The 20,366-nt window shown below is 34.3% G+C and overlaps 1 protein-coding gene across 1 annotated transcript in view; it reads left to right on the forward strand.

The window, feature by feature from the left end:
- LOTGIDRAFT_203896 (hypothetical protein) overlaps positions 1 to 20,366 on the forward strand; it is a 105,485-nt gene that overhangs the window by 52,921 nt on the left and 32,198 nt on the right. The window contains exons 4-5 of the mRNA XM_009056224.1: positions 114 to 150; positions 9,160 to 9,258. Coding sequence (XP_009054472.1) covers positions 114 to 150; positions 9,160 to 9,258 — 136 coding nt within the window. The remainder of the gene's footprint in view (positions 1 to 113; positions 151 to 9,159; positions 9,259 to 20,366) is intronic.

A 20,366-nucleotide genomic window follows, 5' to 3' on the forward strand; every position in this document is an offset into this window, starting at 1 on the left:
CAAAGCTAGAAATTTGAAAAGAAAAAAATTGTTAATGTCTGTAATGTGTCTTAATTTCAATCATTCACAATAATAATCAAAATTCATAATGAAATGTTTTGTGTTTTTAGCAGGAAGCTGTCGACTCCTCGTCTTCCTTGAAGAAATCAGGTAAATATCTGTTCTTATTATGCAAGACCGAAGAGAAAACTTCGCATATGAAAGAAGGATTTTGTGAAAGCGGTGTTGTGCTTTGGTTAACCGTGAAACGATAATTGGTTTACCATGTCTGTCGGTCCGTCCACAATTTCTCGTAAACACTTCAGAAGGCACAATTCTAAATGGATTTTGATGAAACTTGGTGTGAGTGTTTGTAATCACCCGAGGATGAACACCATCGAAAGTAAGAAAAATTGAAAAATATTTAGTATGAGTTATTGCCCTTGTCCTTGAAAATGCATTTAATTTTAAGCTTGTAAACACTCTAGCACTCTTGATGATTTTTGATGCAACTTTGAGTGAGTGTTTGTTATTACCCAACGATGAACCCTATTAAAAATCAAAAATTCCAATAATATTAAGTATGATTTCTTGCCCTTGTTTTTGAAAACATGTTCAATTTTTAGCTCGTAAGTACTCTAGAAGGCACAATTCTTGACGGATTTTGATGAAACTTGTTATCACCCAAGGATAAAGCATATTGAAAATCAAAAAAATCGAAATTTGTTTCATTGACCTTGTTCTTGAAAATGCTTTCAAATTTTAGCTCTTAAACACCAAAAGGCATGATTCTTGCCGGATTTTGACAAAACATTTTATTATTCACTGAATGTTTGTAATCCCCCAAGGATGAACCCTATCAAAAATGAAAAGAATCAAAAATATTTAATATATGTGTTATTGCCCTTGTTCTTGGAAACTTGTAATAATTATTCTTATGCAGCTCTTAAAAGACATCAAAATAATAACTTATTAATAATGAAGCAGTATTTAAACTTACTTTGTTATCTTCCCATGTCATTGAATATTCTTACAGTTCAAAAACATCATTTAGTTAATAAATACATTTTTATATGCCAACACATTAATTAATGAGTTTTTCCCTTGTTCTTGAAAACGCATTCAATTTTTATTTGGAAATGTGTTACGGACGAGATAGAAAGCTGGTTTCTTGATGGATTTTGATAAAATTTGGAGCTAATGTTTGTTATCACCCTATGATGAAGTCTATTGAAAATCAGACAAAACAAAATATATTTAGTATGATTTATTGCCCTTGTTCTTGAAAACACGTTCAATTTTTAGTTTGTTAAAGGTCCAGAAGTTTCAATTCTTGACGGTTTTAAACGAAATGTGGTGAAATTGTTTATTATTTCCAAATGATGTACCCTATATATATTAAAAAAATCTAAAATGTATTTAATATGAGTTATTGCCCTTGTTCTTGAAATCTCATTCAAGTCACAATTCTTGACAGATTTTAAGGAAACTTGATGATAAACATCCCACAAAAATTAAGATATTATTGAATAGATCTCGTAAAGCACAATAACTTATGTTCTGGTCGAAAGGTCAAATTAAAGAGATATGGGCCTTAAAAGTTTCGAAAATTGCTGTTTTGAAAATTGTAAAACTTATTCCCTTTTTTATATGCCCACATGAAATGGGGGGGGCATATATTGCCGTCACCCATGTCGGTCGGACCAAAATTGCTCGTAAACACTCTACAAGACACAATTCTTGACAGATTTTGACAAAACTTGGTATGAGTGTTCATAATCACCCAAGGATGAACCCTATTGAAAATCAGAAAAATCGAAAAACATTTAGTATGAGTTACTGCCCTTGTTCTTGAAAACGAGTTAAATTATTAGCTCGTAAACACTCTAGAAGGCACAATTCTTGACGGATTGTGATGAAACTTATTGTGAATGTTAGTAATCACCCAAGGATGAACCCTATTGAAAATCAGAAGAATTGAAAAATATTTAGTTTGAGTTATTGCCCTTGTTCTTGAAAACGCTTTCAAATTTAGCTATTAAACACTAAAAGGCATGATTCTTGCTGGATTTTGACAAAACTTGGTTTTATTATTCTGTCCTGCGCTGAAGAATTGAATATTTGCTTTCTAGAGTCTTCACGATCTAAAAATTGAACATGTTTTCAAGAACAAGGGAAATAACTCATACTCAATATTATTCAGTATCGCCCTAAAGAGTTCAAAAGAAGTGTATGACTGAAGGTTGAATATTTCATACTGGTGATTGTTACTGTAATGCTAAATATTTTCATTCAAAATCAAAGCTGCCAGTGGGCGTATATTACCTTGCCTGGCAAGCTATCTTAAAGTAAAAGGTCGAACAAATGTAGCTTTATCACAAACAATCGCAAATAGTGTACTATTTCCATGCAAAATTTTGAGGGTGACGATTGCAAAATTTGCAAGTTATAACAATTGAAAATATTTAAGGTAAAGGTGAATGTAACCCAAATGTGCCACGCCACTTCAAAAATTTTGTTTTGTCTGTTATAATGTGCACAATGTTAAATAATGTTCAAAATTTATTAGATCATGAGATATTCATAGATAAACGTTTTTTAAGGCTATGGTGACTGTTGGTGGATTATAGACACTGTGAAATTACGCACAGTTACTAAGTTACTAATGAGTCAGTACAAAATTTTCAATTCTAAAAAGCACAATTTTGATCAAAATACCAAATGTTATATATCATTTGAAAGAATAGATTACGTGTAAGATAAATTGTCACGTATGTAAATTAGGTGACAGAGCTCTTCGAAGTTAAAAATCGTGATTTTCAAATGACTGTAGAACCGGAAGTTACTGATGCACAACAAAAGTGAAGATATCTTCGGAAAAAATCATCAGGAGCAACAACTTTTGTGCTAGTCACAAGGTCACGGTCACGAGATATGAGCCTTCAATGTTTTGGCCTTTACTGAATTTCTTTAACCGGAAATTAATAATTGACATCAAAATTCCTATTTCGGCTTCCAATCTTTTGTTTGCAATCGACTGTAGATTCCATAGACATCAAAATTACACAAAATAAATGTTACCCTGATCCTGAATTTCAACTAAAGAAAAATTGGTTATGGCGGTTGATCCTCTACTTCTGGTCGGATTTTATTATTTGAAGTTTTATATATAGTCAATTCTATCATGACACATAACAAATTTTTCAAATATCTTTAAAATTCCGGAAGTTGAAATTCAAAGTTTAGAAGCGAATGACGTCAAAAGCGAAAGTGATATAGAAAATTTGAAAATTGATTTTTTTTAGACAATCTAAATGTCTATGTACCTGACCTGTAAGTTTTTAGATCGATCAAAATAAAATTGTAAAGTTGAAACAAATGCTTAAATTGAAAATAAGAAAGTCAGTCAGTTCCAAGAAATAAACAACAAAGGTCAGATGAAAATCGGTTGAAAAATAGAGGTGAAAATTGAAAAACCCTATGATGGGTTTTCGTTTTCATACGTCATTTCTTGTTGGGCAAAAATGCGTCATTTTACATTTATTTCCTAATAGGCACCTAACTATCGCAGGGACTGATGTCAGATTATGCGTGACGAGTAGTTTTGTCTGGGCACTCTGACCAGAAGTCGACGAAAAAAAAGTCATTATGAAAACAAAGCAGTGCATTTGTAGTATGAAAATGTTACTCTAGAAATATTTACTGATAGCACTTGCCAACCTCCCGTACGACTTGGCTGCTATTACAATTACATTGGCCATCGTTATTTTTTTTCTTTAAAATAGCAAATCGTGAAATCCATATATAAGAATAGTTTGAAATACAAAGGTCGCTGTTTATAGAACTCTTTACCTTGATCCTTATAAAAAATTCCCCTCTCATGAGAAGGATTACATTGTATATGAATATATAGCACGGAGGGCTCGAGGATTTATCAATGCATTATTCTTGTTACGTCACAAGAATATGCAGGTCAATCAATGTTAAGAGAAAAATTCACGTGTGTTTGTGTTTACATGCAGTCACGTTACTAGATATATCACTATATATTACATGGCTCGACTGTGATCAATGTCTTTTTATATGTTCACATGGCGTGCTTACTCTTAGCGATGCTGTAAATAAGTACACGAGTCTAGTATCGGATATTTGCAGAAGATGTCAAGCTCCAGTAGAGACCTGACCAACGTCGATGCCAAAACCAGGAGCGGCAGAAAATGTGGATCAGACATGGTGAGGAACGCTGTCCAGCACAGCAGGCAAAGTGTTGAAATGCGGCAAGAATGGTCATTTTGCTAGAGTTAGCAACAGTCGACAGGTCAGAGAGAAGTCCGAGCAAACAAAGATACTCTAAGAGAACACCCAGATGACGAGGACAAAGCCAGTATCGTAAAAGAGACTCCTCAAGAACAGCGTGACTCGACAAGTCGACGATGTATCTGAAGTCAACTACCTGGAGAACGATTTCAGTAAATTTGTCTTCAGCATCACGTCACTGTAAAGTAGGCCCTGTGAAAGAAGCCATGCAGGCAAACCTGATTATCAAACTGCAACATGATCCTCAAGCCAGAGCTACACTGGTGACAAAAGTTGACACTGGTTCAGATCCTGACATTCTTCCAAGGTCAACATTTGGAAAGATGTACCCTGATGAAGTCAACAAGTATGGGTTACCCAGAGCATCTACACTTATACCAGCAGATCATGTAACACTAACCGCTTACAATGGCAAAACAATCAATCAGTACGGTACATTCGAGATCCCAGTGAAGTATGATGAACAGAACATAAAGTTTTTCATCGCAGACACGCCAGGACCAGCATTCCTTGAACTATAGGCCAGCATTAAATTAAAGCTGATAAGCGTCAACTGGTACACCAATGATAGATGACTGCCGATAGCAGTGGCAGATTCCCTATCACTTATTCACCGATTCACTAGTTCCCCCGGTGATACACAACTGAAGGAAATATGACATTCACCTGAAAGACAAGATTCGTAATGAACTGAACTCCATGGTGGACTAAGAAGTCATAGCGAAAAGCGATGGTGTAACGCCTACTAAATGGGTAAGAAAGTTTGACGTTCAGCGAAAAGGCCGATGGAAGTCTCACGGTATGTCTGGACCCTTAAGATTTAATCAAAGCTATAAAGCACACTTACCACAAGACACCAACACTGGATGAAATCACACACCAATTTAACGGATCATCTGTGTTCTCAAAACTAGATGCCAAAGCTGGTTACGGGAGCATTGCTCTTGATGAGCCCTCATCGTGGCTCACAACCTTTAATACACCTTATGGAAGATATCGATTTTTACGTTTACCATTTGGCTTGAATGTTCCCCAAGATATTTTTCAGAATGGACGAAATATTGGAGAAATCCCCAGAATGTTTTGGTATTGCTGACGATATTAGTGTATTTGGTAAGGATGTGAACGAACATAATGAGTGGTTACAACATTTAATACGAGTGGCAAGTGAATATTGTCTTGTATTTAATTCATCAAAATGTCTAATCGGACAGACAGAAATACCATTCTTCGGCATGATTTATAGCAGAAATGGAGTCCACCCAGACCCTGCAAGAATAGATACCATAAAGGAACTCACCCCACCACAGAATAAGAGCAAACTATGAGAATTTCTTGGAATCACCAACATGGCACCGTTTGTAGCCAATCTCAGTGCACTATTATCCTTCGAGAACTTTTATGGGAGGACTACGTCCAAGATGGAATCAGACGTACGTTTTCAAACTGTGAAATGTCTTATTTGTGAAGCAACTCTAAATTATTTCAACCCAGAAATACATAGTAGTCTGGTGCACCAATAGACATAATTTTGGTGTCAAAATGTATGTTTTCAGGGTCAAGGAATTCATTCATGATGGTTTGTAATCCCTAAGAGCAGGTTATTATCATGAAAATTGAATTTAATTGAAAATGGCCGCCATTTTCGATATTCCGAATACTATTTCTGTCATAACTTTGCTTCGAGGGCACCAATAGACATAATTTTGGTGTCAAAATATATATGTTTTCATGGTGGTCAAGGAACTTATTTATGATGGATTTCATTCCCTGTGGAGAAAAATTAAAATATATCAAAATAAAATATACAATACTCAGTAAGAATCATCAGAAGTCCTGTATATCTTTACTCAGTTTATAATTGTTTCACAGATTCTGGTGTTGGTAAAGTTCGTTATTACTGGCTTCCAAAATAAAAAAGAGTACTTATAATAAACAATCAAACAACCTTCGCTTCTACCAGTCCAACAACACCTCTTACCACCAGTCCAACAACATCTTCACTACTAAAATATCCCCTACTATACCAGTCTACCAATCTCCCCTATTACTAGTCCAAAACCATCGCCTACTACCAGTTCTAAAATAACCCCTAACACCAGTCCGACAACATTTCCATTTACCAGTCCGTCCGCGTCCCCTACCACCAATCTGTAGGTATCCCCTACTACCAGCCAGACAAAATCTCCAATCCATTAACATCCCCTTCTACCAGTCCAACCAATTTTCCTGCCACCAATCCAGCATCACCTCCCCATACAAAACCAGCGACATCTCCTACTACCAGTCCAATAATCTTTTGTAATACTAATCCAATAACACCCCCTACTACAAGTCCAATAACACCCCCAACTACCAGTCCAATAATCTTTTGTAATACTAGTCCAATGACACTCCCTTCTACCAGTCCAATAATCTTTGTAATACTTATCCAATAACACCCCCTACTACCAGTCCAATAATCATTTTGTAATACTAATTTGATAACACCCCCTACTACAAGTCCAATAACACCCCCAACTACCAGTCCAATAACCTTTTGTAATTCTAGTCCAATGACACCCCCTTCTACCAGTCCAATAATCTTTTGTAATACTTATCCAATAACATCAGCTACTACAAGTCCAATAACACCCGCTACTACCAGTCCAATAATCATTTGTAATACTAGTCCAATGACACCCCCTTCTACCAGTCCAATAATCTTTTGTAATACTTATCCAATAACATCCCCTACTACAAGTCCAATAACACCCCCTACTACCAGAGGAAAAAGGCAAGGAAAAAGGCGAGAAAGCGAGAGTAAAAAAGGCGAGAAGATTTCTCCTTTTTCCTCGCCTTTTTCCTCGCTTTCTCGTAGTCGAGGGTAATATGGCCGCAGTCGGCTTCCATATTTATTGGATGATTTCCTATTGGATGATGTAAATTCTCATGACTTTGTGATGCCTTGGAAATTAGAGAGAACAAGGTCTTTTGTTTACATTTAGAAATTGAATCATATCTCCCTTAATCTTAACAAGATAATTCTGACCTATATTTATCAAAACATTGTTATTTTTTGTAATTACCCTCTTGAAGTACAGTGGTGTAACCTATTTTCGTGGATATAAGGATTCAACACCGAATTTCGTCAAAGTTAAAAAAACGAAAAAAAAATTTTATGTCTTAGATGTTTCCTCAGATATTCTACAAAATATTTAACATTGGTTTATTTCCATTTTCTTTATGAATCCTTCACTTTGACACATATTTCATGAGCAACCAACTCGGCAACGGCGGCAGAATGCGTCACCTATTTGCGTGTACAATGTTTGATCTATATAAATTGGTCCAGAAAAACACCTTGTATGGATCGGGTGGTATAATTAACTTCTCTTAGTATTTATCTTTAATATCAATTCATTATAACTAGTGACAATTCCTTCAAAGAACCACGATTTAAAAAAAAAATAGTGACTGACAAAATAAGATACGTAGCGTGATTTATTGCTAAAAGTCACTGAACAACATAAGAATATGGTCCACTTTGTGTTCCATAGAAATTTTCTGCTGACATGGAATCCGCTAATTGATCACATGACTTCATTCGTTGGACTACATTCTAGCAGACGACACTTGGAATTCCGATTACCGCTTGGGATTATAAGGAAATTCGGCCGATAAAAAATGGTGACGTTTGGTAATAAGTGAAATCCGCCATTTTGTATTTGTCAAAGTATACATTAATACATTTTACCTTGCTTGAAACTACTGAATTCATTCTACTAGCTGATATTGTACAAAAAACAAAAAATGTTTATCAAAACAAGCAAATGCGGAGGTCACGCGAGGTCACACATGTAAATTATTAATCATTTCCGGAAATCCACGAAAAATAGGTAATCACGAAATTAGGTTACTTGACTGTATATATAATTGACCTTCTCACAAGGGGAGGGAGCCGCGGTGGCTCAGTGAGTTAGGCGCTTGCTCGCTCACCTGAAGGTCCGGGGTTCAATCCCTACATAGGTCGAGATAATACCTTCGAATTTTTCAAACCGGTTTCTCCCTGCCAGTGATGCAGGTAAGAGGGGCTGACATGGATAAAGCGTCTTGTCGTTCGGATGGGACAATAAATCGAGGCCGCGTGTGCTACAGACTGTGCATGTTAAAGATCCCGCGACATATGGAAATCGAAAAAGAGCAGGCTAATACCACTCTTCTTGTGTAGTTTACTTGTTGGTGAAGTATGGAATGACACAAAAATCCCACGAACAAAACTTTTCTGGATACAATATTGTTACAGCAGTTGTGGGTAATGATAACCCAAGTTTGTGTTGAAAAATAGGATACAAAACCGGGCTGTCAGCTTTACAATGCAAACTGATAAACATTGCTAGACCAATATCATTCACACCACCCAGAGCTTCAATACAAGTGAATACTCCCCGATGCACACAAAAGGTTATGGCTGTTGTTGGCTTGTTATTACCCTTGTTCTTGAAAACACATTCAATTTCAAGCTTGGAAACATCCTGGAAGGCACAATTTTTGATGAACGAAACTTGGTGAAATGGCTTATTAATACTAAAAGATGAACCCTTTCGAAAGTCTAAAAAATCAAAAAAAAAAATTTAATATGAGTTATTGTTCTATAGAACACTTTCAATTTTTAGCTCGTAAACATCCTATAGAACGTACATTTCATGCCAGATTTTCATAAAACTTGGTTATATTGTTCAATATCATCAAAAAAAAACAAAACAATTGATATAAGTGTATGACTGAATGATTCTGGTATTGTTACTATACTGCCAAGTATTCTTATTTGAAATCAATGGGCGTACATTACCTTGCCTGGCAAGCTATCTTTTTCAATTATAGATATATGTACTCAAAGAGTTGAGAAAAGAGTTCAAATGGGAGGTACTAAATCCATATTAGAAAGGAAAGAAAGTATGACAATGGAACCAAAAAATGAAGGTACTTGTTTTATATCTTGCAAAGAAGGAAAGATTTGATGCTATAGTATTTTTTTATACGCCCACATATTATGTGGTGCGTATATTGGCGTCAGCCATGTCCATCGGTCCATCCATCCACAAGCGCATTTTGTAGCACTTAAACTTTCTAGAAGACAATTCTTAACGAAATTAGAGAAAACCCTATTGAAGATAAAAAAAAAATCGAAAAATATTTAATTTGAGCTATTGCCCTTGTGGCGTAATGATGGCGATATTGAATCAAATTACTACGATTTGGAGGTAATTTCATTACGATTTACGTCCATTTGAGCTTGAAAACTTGGTTAGGATTGTATAATTTTGTGGCACAATAATCCTTATACATTTTCGAGGTAACTTCTATTTAGTCAACAATTAATAGTTTAATAACATTTATTAAAGGGACAGATTGGCCATCGACTGATTTCACCTTAGTCTCAGAAACGGAAATTTTTAGATAAGCTTATCAGTAGTAGTGTTCACAGCTCACCATCGAAATTTGAGCCTTCAAATCTATATGTGCCCAGAATTATCCTCATTTGAAAGTTGAAAAGTCGATTTGTCTTTCCTTGAGACTCTGTCATGTAGATAGAAAAGACATATATAGAAATAGAAAGTAAAATTCCTAGTTTGAGTGTTTTTGAAGAAATTATGAGATTTTCGTATATATCTAGTACTTCCGAAGACTATTTACGTATATTCAAGATCCAAATCAATGGCGAATCTGTCCCTTTTAGTCTATGTATTATCAGCGAATGAATTATTGTTGTTATAGGGATACTACGTCTTAGAATACACTCGTCCTGTGCCTAATATTTGTGTTTAATAGTGACCATTGGTTAAATAAATATGCATAAGTTTGAAAAAGCGACATAAAACTATAATCAGAATTTTTTAAAAAGTGAGCAAGCAATGAATCCGTTCAATTTGAGAAAAATAGAGTCTGGGTAATCAACACTAAAACAGAAAACAATCATCTTCCGGTGTATACAAACAAACTTTTTTGATGATTAATATTCGTTGAAAATTGTCAAGAATGGATTACTGCAATAGCTTATTGACAGGAATTCCATCTGAACAATTACATAAACTTCAAAAAATACAGAATCGTGCTGCGCGGACTGTTCTTCAAGTACCTCAACATTGCCACATATCTCCAGTTCTTAACTCTCTACATTGGTTGCGAATAAAAGAAAGAATTGATTTCAAATTTTGTCTATAACCTATCAAACCATTCATAAATCATCTCCAGAATACCTACAGGATCTACTGTCAAATTATGCACCAACTCGTTCCCTACGCTCTTCAACTAAACATCTTCTAAATATACCAGTGTTTAATCTTTGAACTGTTGGAGCAAGGTCCTTCAGCTTTACAGCAGCTTCTTTATGGAACAGATTACTAGAGACAATTAAACTATCTCCATCTCTTGCCACTTTCAAATCTCGAGTAAAGACATGGTTGTTTAATCGCTACAAATAGACAATCTTTCAAAGAGCACACAAGCGTTTCGAGCATTCTTCTACAGAATGGAAAGGTGCTGTATAAATAGACTTATTATTATTATTATTATAATTGTGTTAGTGGTGTAGTATTCATTCTAAATTATATGAATTGTTTTTTCGCGGGGTCGCTTAATCTCCTATGAGGCATTATTATTCCGTCTTCAAAATATGTCTGACAATGTCGAGGTCAATTCGAGAGTAGAGGTTAAGGACATGGGAAACCCCACTTGAAAGTTACTTCCCCTTGAAAATTACACGGGATTTCCTAGACTCACGATTTGAAAATCGCTTAATGGATGCATTAAGCGTTTTATAATTAATTACTTGATTTTGTGGATATATCAGATTATAGAGGGATTTTGATGTATTGTTAGGACACCAGGTAAGTCCAATAATGGATATATACTGTTATTGGCCAAATTTGAGCAAAATTAAAATTTTATGTTCATCCTAAGACGTAGTATCCCTTTAAATGATCACACAATGATAGACAAGGAGCTGGACTGAGTGGTGGTGGTCGGATTTGAAGCTCGAAAGGCCTGGCCTCGAGCCTCCTCATTCAGACTTCATCTCAAAGTAAGGTCTGATGAACGGTGGGTGTAAAATTCCAAATTCCCGAACTGTCCGAATTGGAGCAGAAAAGACAAAAAAATCGAAACTAAATTTGCACCAAAGGTCGTGCACAAATTCGGGAATCAAAACATTTTATATCAAAAAACGAATATTTTTAATCACAATTTCTTTCTTTATGTATTGTGTATACCGTGCTAGTTTATGATAATGCCGTCTATGAATTAATATTTTTGATATTTAATAAATATAATCGCTATTATTCAATTGACAATTGTGATCGAAGGCGTCTTCCCATTATCCTTGAATATCAACCATGAATGTCTTCCCCACCCTTGTCTCCTTCCCATTCAGAAAATGTGTTGGTCGATAAGGGGGCTGCGGGAGAAGATTGGAAACACACCTCTACTGTTACGTGGCATTTAGTGAAAACCTGTTCTAGACTTTTTACTACTAGTACTACTCCTGCATGCTATATCCACAGAGATATGGCTAAAAAAAAAGAGCTGCTAAGCCTAACCGGTAAAGGTTACATGTATACTATAATAATAGTAACAAGTGGTTGCCTAGCAAGATACGCCCACTTCCCAGATACATTTTCAGTATATCAAGGGCAAGGACGGTCACCTATCTGTGTCAAATCATACCAAAAATCTAATTTGTGCAAGATATTGTTGATTTAAACAAACACACACTATTTAATAGAATTCTGACATCAACTGTAACCTCTATCGCCAACAAATTTTAATGCGTTTTTACTAAGTCAAGGGCAATAACTCAAATTTCGTTGATCGAAAAATTGTCAAATTCAATCTTGACTAAGATCTCATCATTATAAATGATCATACCAAATTTCATATAAAGCGGATGAAAACTGTACTTTCTATAGTGTTCACAAACAAATTATGACGTGTTTTTCATGATTAAAGGGCAATAACTCAAAAACGCTCGTCAAATTCAAACTTGTATAAGATCTCATCATTATAAGTTATCACACCAAATTTCTTTTAAATGTAGATTTAAATCTCCCACTGAGTTTTCACCTTGACATGTCATGGTTGCTATTCAAGGGAGATAATGGGAAGACGCCTTCGATCACAAAACAACAAAAAGTGTCAATTGAATAATAGCGATTATATTTATCAAAAATAAAAAATATCAATTATAGACTGCATCATTGTAAATTAGCGAAAAATAAAGAAAAAAATTGTGTTTTGACCAAATGAAAGCTTTTAAAAAATATTAGTTTTTTGATATAAAATGTTTTGATTCCCGAATTTGTGCAAGACCTTTTGCGCAATTTTAGTTTCGATTTTTTTGTCTTTTCTGACCCAATTCGGACAATTCGGACAGTTCGTGAATTCGGAAATTTACACCCACAGTCTGATGAACTAAAGCCTGCATCTGATTGAGGGTGTCTTGAATCCTCCACCGTAAGAGGACCGTCTCCGCCATCCAGCCAGGTCATTTGAGACTTGATATTCGCTAATTAAAAAGCACGTTTTTCTGATGCAGGGTGCAATAAAAAGTTGGAATGTTTTTATCACGTATGACGAAACGAAACAATAAATATGTTAAGCAATCGCACTGTGGCGAGTTTGAACGTGAATTAAGTAAGCGTGTCATGTTATTTTTTTTAAAATTTTACTTGTCAGTAGAGATATTGTCAGCGACTGCATTTTCGACTTTATGTTGTTAAATCGTAAATAGGCCTAGTCATAGATAGGCCAAAGGGTGCATAGCTTATATGACCTATATTTAGATTTCCTCGAATTTGAAGTATTGTTACATTGCAATAAAAGTGGAGCATCTAGATTTTCTGCCTCTACGCTAGTTTCTTAACTTGATTTCCGGTCATTGAAAAACAAAATTCAAGACAGTGGCTATTTACCACTGGCATGGTAAGCATGGTAAATAGCCATAACTACCCTTACAGCTATTTACCACGGTGTGGTAAATAAAATAAGTCATGATTTGAAATTAAGTTAATGAAATCTTGGCTACGCCACAGAATAAGTAATGTATATTTCCACAAAAATTGTAATGTTGTGTCCTATGGATATAAGGGTGATATGAGAATAAAAATCCCATGAAAGCGCAGGCCTAGGTCATGAAGTTAAAATTTCATATTTATCTAAGTGCTGTATCTAAGTGCGTTCTCCTCTTTACATTTTCTGTCTTTTTCATGTTCGCTCCTAGTTCGTTCGCCCTGGGTCCGTTCGCTCCACAATATTTTGTGACAAAATAATCCATAATCCACAAAGTTTAGACAAAATGTTTAAATATGTGTTCAATTGTCAAACTTGGTCACTTATAAATTTAAAAAGGACCCGTCCGCTAGTGTTTTTTCTCTAAATGATTCTATATTTCTTAGTGTCCAGAATTAACATGGACTTCGAAACAAACAAATAAATTATGTGAAAACTGCAAAAAAGTGGAAACAGGGCTCACTTTTCAACTCGATTCATGCAGCATGGAACAATTTTATTGTGACCAGGACAAATTTGTTTTTTAAAGGAACGGTAACGCCAATTTTTTGACAAATCGTACTTAAGTCTCTGAAACAGGATTGTTTTAGCTAAGCCAATCAGTAATAGTGTTCACAGCTCACCGTCAAAATTTGAGCCTTCAAATTCACATGTATCAGAAATACCCGTGTTTGAAACTAGTATACAGAAGAGGTCAGTAATGTTACAGATATTGTCAGTGTTTGACTGTAGTTTGTAGTAGAGGTCAGTAATGATACAGATATTGACAGTGTTTGACTGTAGTATGTAGTAGAGGTCAGTAATTCAGATATTGGTACTGTTTGATTTTAGTATGTAGACAAGGTCAGTAAAGGTTGTAATGATACTGATATTGATAGTGTTGGCCAGTAGTATATGAGTATATAACAAAACCAGGAGGTGCCCCCAATATATATACTCATATACTACTCATCCCCCGGTTTTTGCTTGAAAATTATAGTTTTTGAAGTATTAACACGACTGAAAGGAAAAAACCGGGGGGTGTCCCCAATATATGTACTTTTATGATGGCCCCAATCATTTCTTTGCTCAATAGTTGAATATTTATTAAATATAAAAACTAGAAGTACATTTCTTCATTAAATTAACTCATTTAAAAACAGAATGAGTTTAATTTTAAAACATGAACAACGCAAATTCGAAGGAGATGGTCTCTTTTCAGCTCTATCAACTCTCATCCCAAAAGTAGCCAACTTTTTCTCAAACAACAAATCCCTCATTTCCTCAAAAGCCCAAGCTCTTGGATCTGTTGCAAAAGCAGGAGTAAATATAAGCGCTGCAGTGAAAAGATCTAACGAGTTGAAAGAATTACAACATAATATAAGAGAAATGCGAAATAAAAGACTAGAAAATAAAAAAGGCAATGGTTTTAAAATTATTAGATAAAAATGGCTATGATAATTGCTCAAACTCCTAAAACTTATTTCGGTTCTGACATTCAAAAATCATTATGTTCTCTTCCTGGCTTTCCATGGGCAAAATATCCTGGAGAAAAACATCTTACCGGTCATAATTACACTGGTCCAGGTACAAGGTTAGATCTACGATTAGACCAAAATGATAAACCAAAACCAGTTGAAGAACCCGTCAATAGAGTTGACGGGGCTGCACTTAAACATAATATTTTATACAGAAATAAAGACATAAAGTTCAGACACGAAGCAGACAGACAAATGATGATCGAACTTGAAAATATTCCAAATCCAACATTTAAAGAGAGAATGCAAAGAGTATTAATCATTAAACTTTTGAAAGCAAAGATAAAAATGGGTATGGGAATAGCAGATGAAAGAACTAAAAACTTTTTAAAAGTTAAAGTATTTGAAAAAGATGAAATGTGGTCAGCTGATTTAATTAATATGCCAGTCGAAAGAGGATATAAATATTGCTTAACAGTTATAGATTTGTACACAAGATATATACTCTTCAAAAAAAGAAACGCATAGTATATATTTTTTAATTTTCTAATAAATAAAAATCAAAATTAATTTTGATCATTATGTGAGCGATTGAGGACTGTATCAGGTGGATTTTAAAACAAACTGGTTTTTAATTAAAGGTCATTTACGGGGACTGTCCTAGATATCAGCCGAATTTGAATTTGCTTTATTGGCTCGATCCACATGAATAAATCGATACCGCATGCTTTTTTCATGAAACCTAGCCTGTAAAAGGCAGGGGTTCTCGGTTTTGAAATCAGTATCACCTTATGACAGCAACCGGATGAGTTATGCCACGTCTAAATGAAGCCCAATGGAACAACGCCAACGGTCGAGTAGAAGCAGGAGAATCTCAGACAGATGTAGCCATGACCTTCAATGTGTCCCAGAGTACCATCTCTCGCCTTTGTGATAGGAATCGACAACATCGATCAACACGTGACCTTCCTAGGTCAGGCGGACCAAGGGTGACAACTGCTGCTCAGGATCGCTATATCAGAGTACGTCATTTACGTGACCGGTTCACAGCAGCAACCTCAACTGCTTCATCCATTCCTGGAAGACGTCGGATCTCAGACCAAACAGTCCGGAACCATCTACAAGATGCTGGGATAAGAGCCAGACGCCCTGTTCGAGATGTCATTCTGAACCAACGGGATGAATTGGACAGACACGTTCGTCAAAGACAACCTGTACCGCAATCCCTGCAGCAACTTGTTACAGGCGGAGTGGGCAAACACTCCACAGCAATTCATCCGAGTGTGCAATGAACTGTGAAAAACTTGAAATTTAAAATCTGTTTTGACATTAAACCACCTTAAAATATCTTATTTTCTATCTTTGGTGTTTGTTTTATTATCAGCCACAAAATTCAATTATGCGTTTCTTTTTTTGAAGAGTATACTTGGGTTATTCCTCTCAAAAACAAAACAGGATTATCAGTCAAACACACATTTGAAACAATAATGAAACAATCCGACAGACGACCTCAAAAGTTATGGGTAGATAAAGGAAGTGAATTTTATAACAAAAATATGAAATCTCTAGGATTTGAAATTTACAGCACGCATAACGAAGGTAAGGCTGTAGGTATTGAGAGATATAATAGAACTCTAAAAAATTATTCAAAAAGTTCTCGGAATTGAAATCTCAAAAATGGCATAAAACATTACCAGAGGTTCTAGATGAATACAATAACAAAATTCATTCATCTATAGGTGTTACACCACAAATAATCCAAATATTATAAAGTCAATTAGTCAATCTAGTGGATAGAAGTCAATTACAAAATTTAAAATCATTTATATCTAATTCAGATGATAAGGTTATAAAACAAAAAATAGATCTTAAATGATTAATAGATAATATTAATGCAGGTATAAGTGAAGAAAAATTAACTGATTTAAAAAACGAACTCAATGATAATAGTGAAATAGATGCTATTAAACAACAACTTCTAAATGTAGTAGATAAAACTCAATTACAAACTTTAACTTCATTAATATCTTAATTAGATGATAAGATAGCAAAACAAAAAATAGATCTTAAACAATTAATAGATAATATTAATCCAGGTATAAGTGAAGATAAATGGCAACAGGAATCAACTGCTCTAAAAACTAAATTTAAAACTGAATTACAAAAAGAACTAACACATATTAAACAACAGATAGAAAATATTGATGATAGTGAGGTTCAACAACAGATAACTACTATTAATAACGAAGTTTTAAAACAGGAAAAAAATATAGCCACATTAGAAACAAACTCAAGGAAAATAAAAAATCATATTATTTCAATCTTCAGTTTTAGCTGTGATAAATACTGAGCGCATTCCTACAGGTGAAACAACATATCACTTGGAAGGATATGGATTTATATCAAAAATAAAAGTATTTTCATATATAAGTGGAAACGTTAAAAAAATATTTAGTGATTGAGGAAACTTTAATTTCCGAGGTAAAGCTCCAATTGAAATTCTTTTTCCTGTAAAAGTTAAAATCGATTCAGTCTTCTTCTCTTATCCATCTCACTATTTTAACGCTTGTAAGATTTTCGAATTTATCAAAGATGGTGAATATGTTGAAAATAAGGATTTGGAAGTTAACGATGAAAACAACACGCCTAATCTTATGTATGAAACTAAAACAAATAGAAAATATATAGACACCTTTAGAATGTCAATAATACCAGACAATGACAACGATATTCTTTCAATAGGTGATTTTGATATGATATTAGAGACGGAAAGCTCACCATCAATGAACATTATTAGAAATCCAACTCCACAAGAAGCAGATACAATAAAGAGTTATACGTTTTTAAGAACATCAGACTTTGAATATGTAAAGCTATATTTTGTTAATACCAGTTTTTCATACGGACATCGATATTATCCTGATTTATTTACCTCAATTGATATTCACAAAAGTCAACGAGGTAAAGAATGTATAATATTTTCATCAATAATTGAACGTTATCATAATAAAGAAGTTGGTGGTATATATACTTGTAGATGTAAAATAGACATTAATATTGAAAAACCAAAATTTACAGTTCATCTGAATAAGATTAATGATTCGAAAGAAGAAATATCATTAGTATCTGTAAAAGTTACTATTTTTACATCCGAAGTAATTATAACAGTTGAAAGAAAAATAACCAAGATATAGAGGGCACCTAATATCCAACTTTTAAGTTATCAGAAATTCACTTAATTTAATGTCTTAAAAACTCGAAAGTAGACAACAATACATGATAGACAAACAAAACGAGTTAAAAGTAAAACTAGAGCAATATAATAAATGTAAGAAAAGATGGATTAGAGTTGATTCTGTTTTCAAAACACTGAGTGTAGTTCTAACAGTAGGAACAACAGTTGCAACAGCTGTAACTAGTGGATTAATGGTTCCACTACTTATCCCAACTTTATTAGCAACAGTTACTGCTATTCAAACTTCATCTTGTGGGTTGATTGCTATAGTTTATACATCAAAACAGAAATCTTATTATAAAAAGAAAACAGAAATCTTAAATGCATATCTTAAAATATTATTTATATTTTTCGAAAGATAAAGAGAAGATAAGAACATAACTGTTGAAGAATTGGAAAAATTCAATGAAATTCTAGATAAATTTGAGAAATATCAGCAATAAAAGTTAAAAAAAAAATAGATAATTAAAAAAACATATATAAACTAGAGCTGTGAACAGCACTGAGCGTGGCCTGTGATACTTTGCCTGATAGCTGTAAGACTTTTTTGAACTTCAAACCCTCTTAAGCCCGGTGTCGACTTGACCACTTTTAGTAAAGAGCCAAACTAAATGAAATGTTTTGTGAAAGGGTAAATTCAATCTTGTATCAATATAACTTATCGTATGGTTATTTTGATAGTTTCATGGTAGTCATAATATACAGGTATGTGTGAAATGTGAACATTATGTGAGGGAATTTCTTCACTGATATAAACATGATCTATAAGTGTCCCACTTTCAGTAGTGTAATGCTGAACAAGTTGTTGAAAACCAAATTTTTGAAAACAATTTAGTATAGACAAATGACCCTCCAAGATATTTTGGTTGAAATCCCCCATAATAACATAGTCTGAACCAGTTTCTTGTAATTTAACTAATAATCTTTCTAACATTGGGATAAATAAATCTAATCGATAAACGGGTGGTCTATAGATAACAATTACGTCAATAGTTAGTATTTTTATCCAAAATATTCAAAGCAATGTGTTCTATATTAAAACTCCCAATTTTTAAAATGTTGACATTTTTGTTTTGCTTATAATATACTCCTACTCCTCTGTGCCCCTTTTCTTTCAAAAATTTGAAAGCTCTAGTGTCATCATAGCTGTTGCTTCGAGGATGGTGGTGAAGACGGAAACCATTTGTTTCTTTAAATCCTCTATATGAATAGATAAACCCTGAACATTGTGTAAAATTATATTAGTATCAGTTGATATGGTCTCGTTTTCGGGTTTTAAAAAAGTATCCATTGCTCCTAATGCGGATTCATTTTCATCACAATATATGTAAAATCTTGTATTGTAAGACCCTGTAATGTTTTAACTCTGCTTAACGCAACATAGGCTTGACCAGCTTGGAATATTTTATGAAGTGATATTACGCCTCTATCGAGACTTAGACCTTGTACTTTGTGAATAGTAACTGCATAGGCGAGACGTAATGGGAACTGGCGTCTAACATCGCCCTTATAGTTGACATGAGGGCTTTCATATCTCTCAATACCAATACTACCACGTGGTACATTTGGCGGCAGTGGAACACTGTCTTCATTTATTCCAACTTTAGCATTATCAAATTTTACAAAGATTTTGTCAGTTTGATTATTCTGATCAGTTTGAATGAATGTTACTTGACCAAAACTTCCATTCATCAAGCCAGTAGAAACATTTAAATTAATTACTAACATAACTTTTGACCCTACACCTATTTTTAAGCAAGACACTAATGATGTATCAGTCACTTTAACACATGTGGTTTTAAGCGTCATTTTAATGGTTCTAACATCTTTCGATAATCTAGAGCACTGATGGACACAGAATTCAGGCATTTTTCATCAATCATTCTAGAATTATAATCATCAACTTGTTGATTAGTAGAAAATATGTGCAGACAATCATCTTCTTTACCAGTTACCCTACTCTGTAACATTTTGACGTCTAAATCAAGCATTGGTTCACTTTTTATACGCCCACATGAATATGTGGTCGTATATTGTCGTCGCCCCTGTCCGTCGTTCCGTCGGTCCGTCAACATTTCTTGTGAGCACTATAGAGACTACAGTTTTTATATGAGATGCTTTAGATTGATAAGATCTCGGTCAAGTTCGAATTTGACATATTTTTTCCGATGAACGGTTTTTGAGATATTGCCCTTGACTTAGAACGCCTTGAAATTTGTTAAAAATTGTTCGTGAGCAGGATTGAAGCTACAGTTTTCATCCGATTCTGATGAAACTTGGCGTGATCATTGGAATTCATAAGATCTCGGACAAGTTCTAAATTGACGCATTTT

This window comes from Lottia gigantea (assembly GCF_000327385.1).
Source record: "Lottia gigantea unplaced genomic scaffold LOTGIsca_27, whole genome shotgun sequence".
NCBI classification, from domain to species: domain Eukaryota; kingdom Metazoa; phylum Mollusca; class Gastropoda; family Lottiidae; genus Lottia; species Lottia gigantea.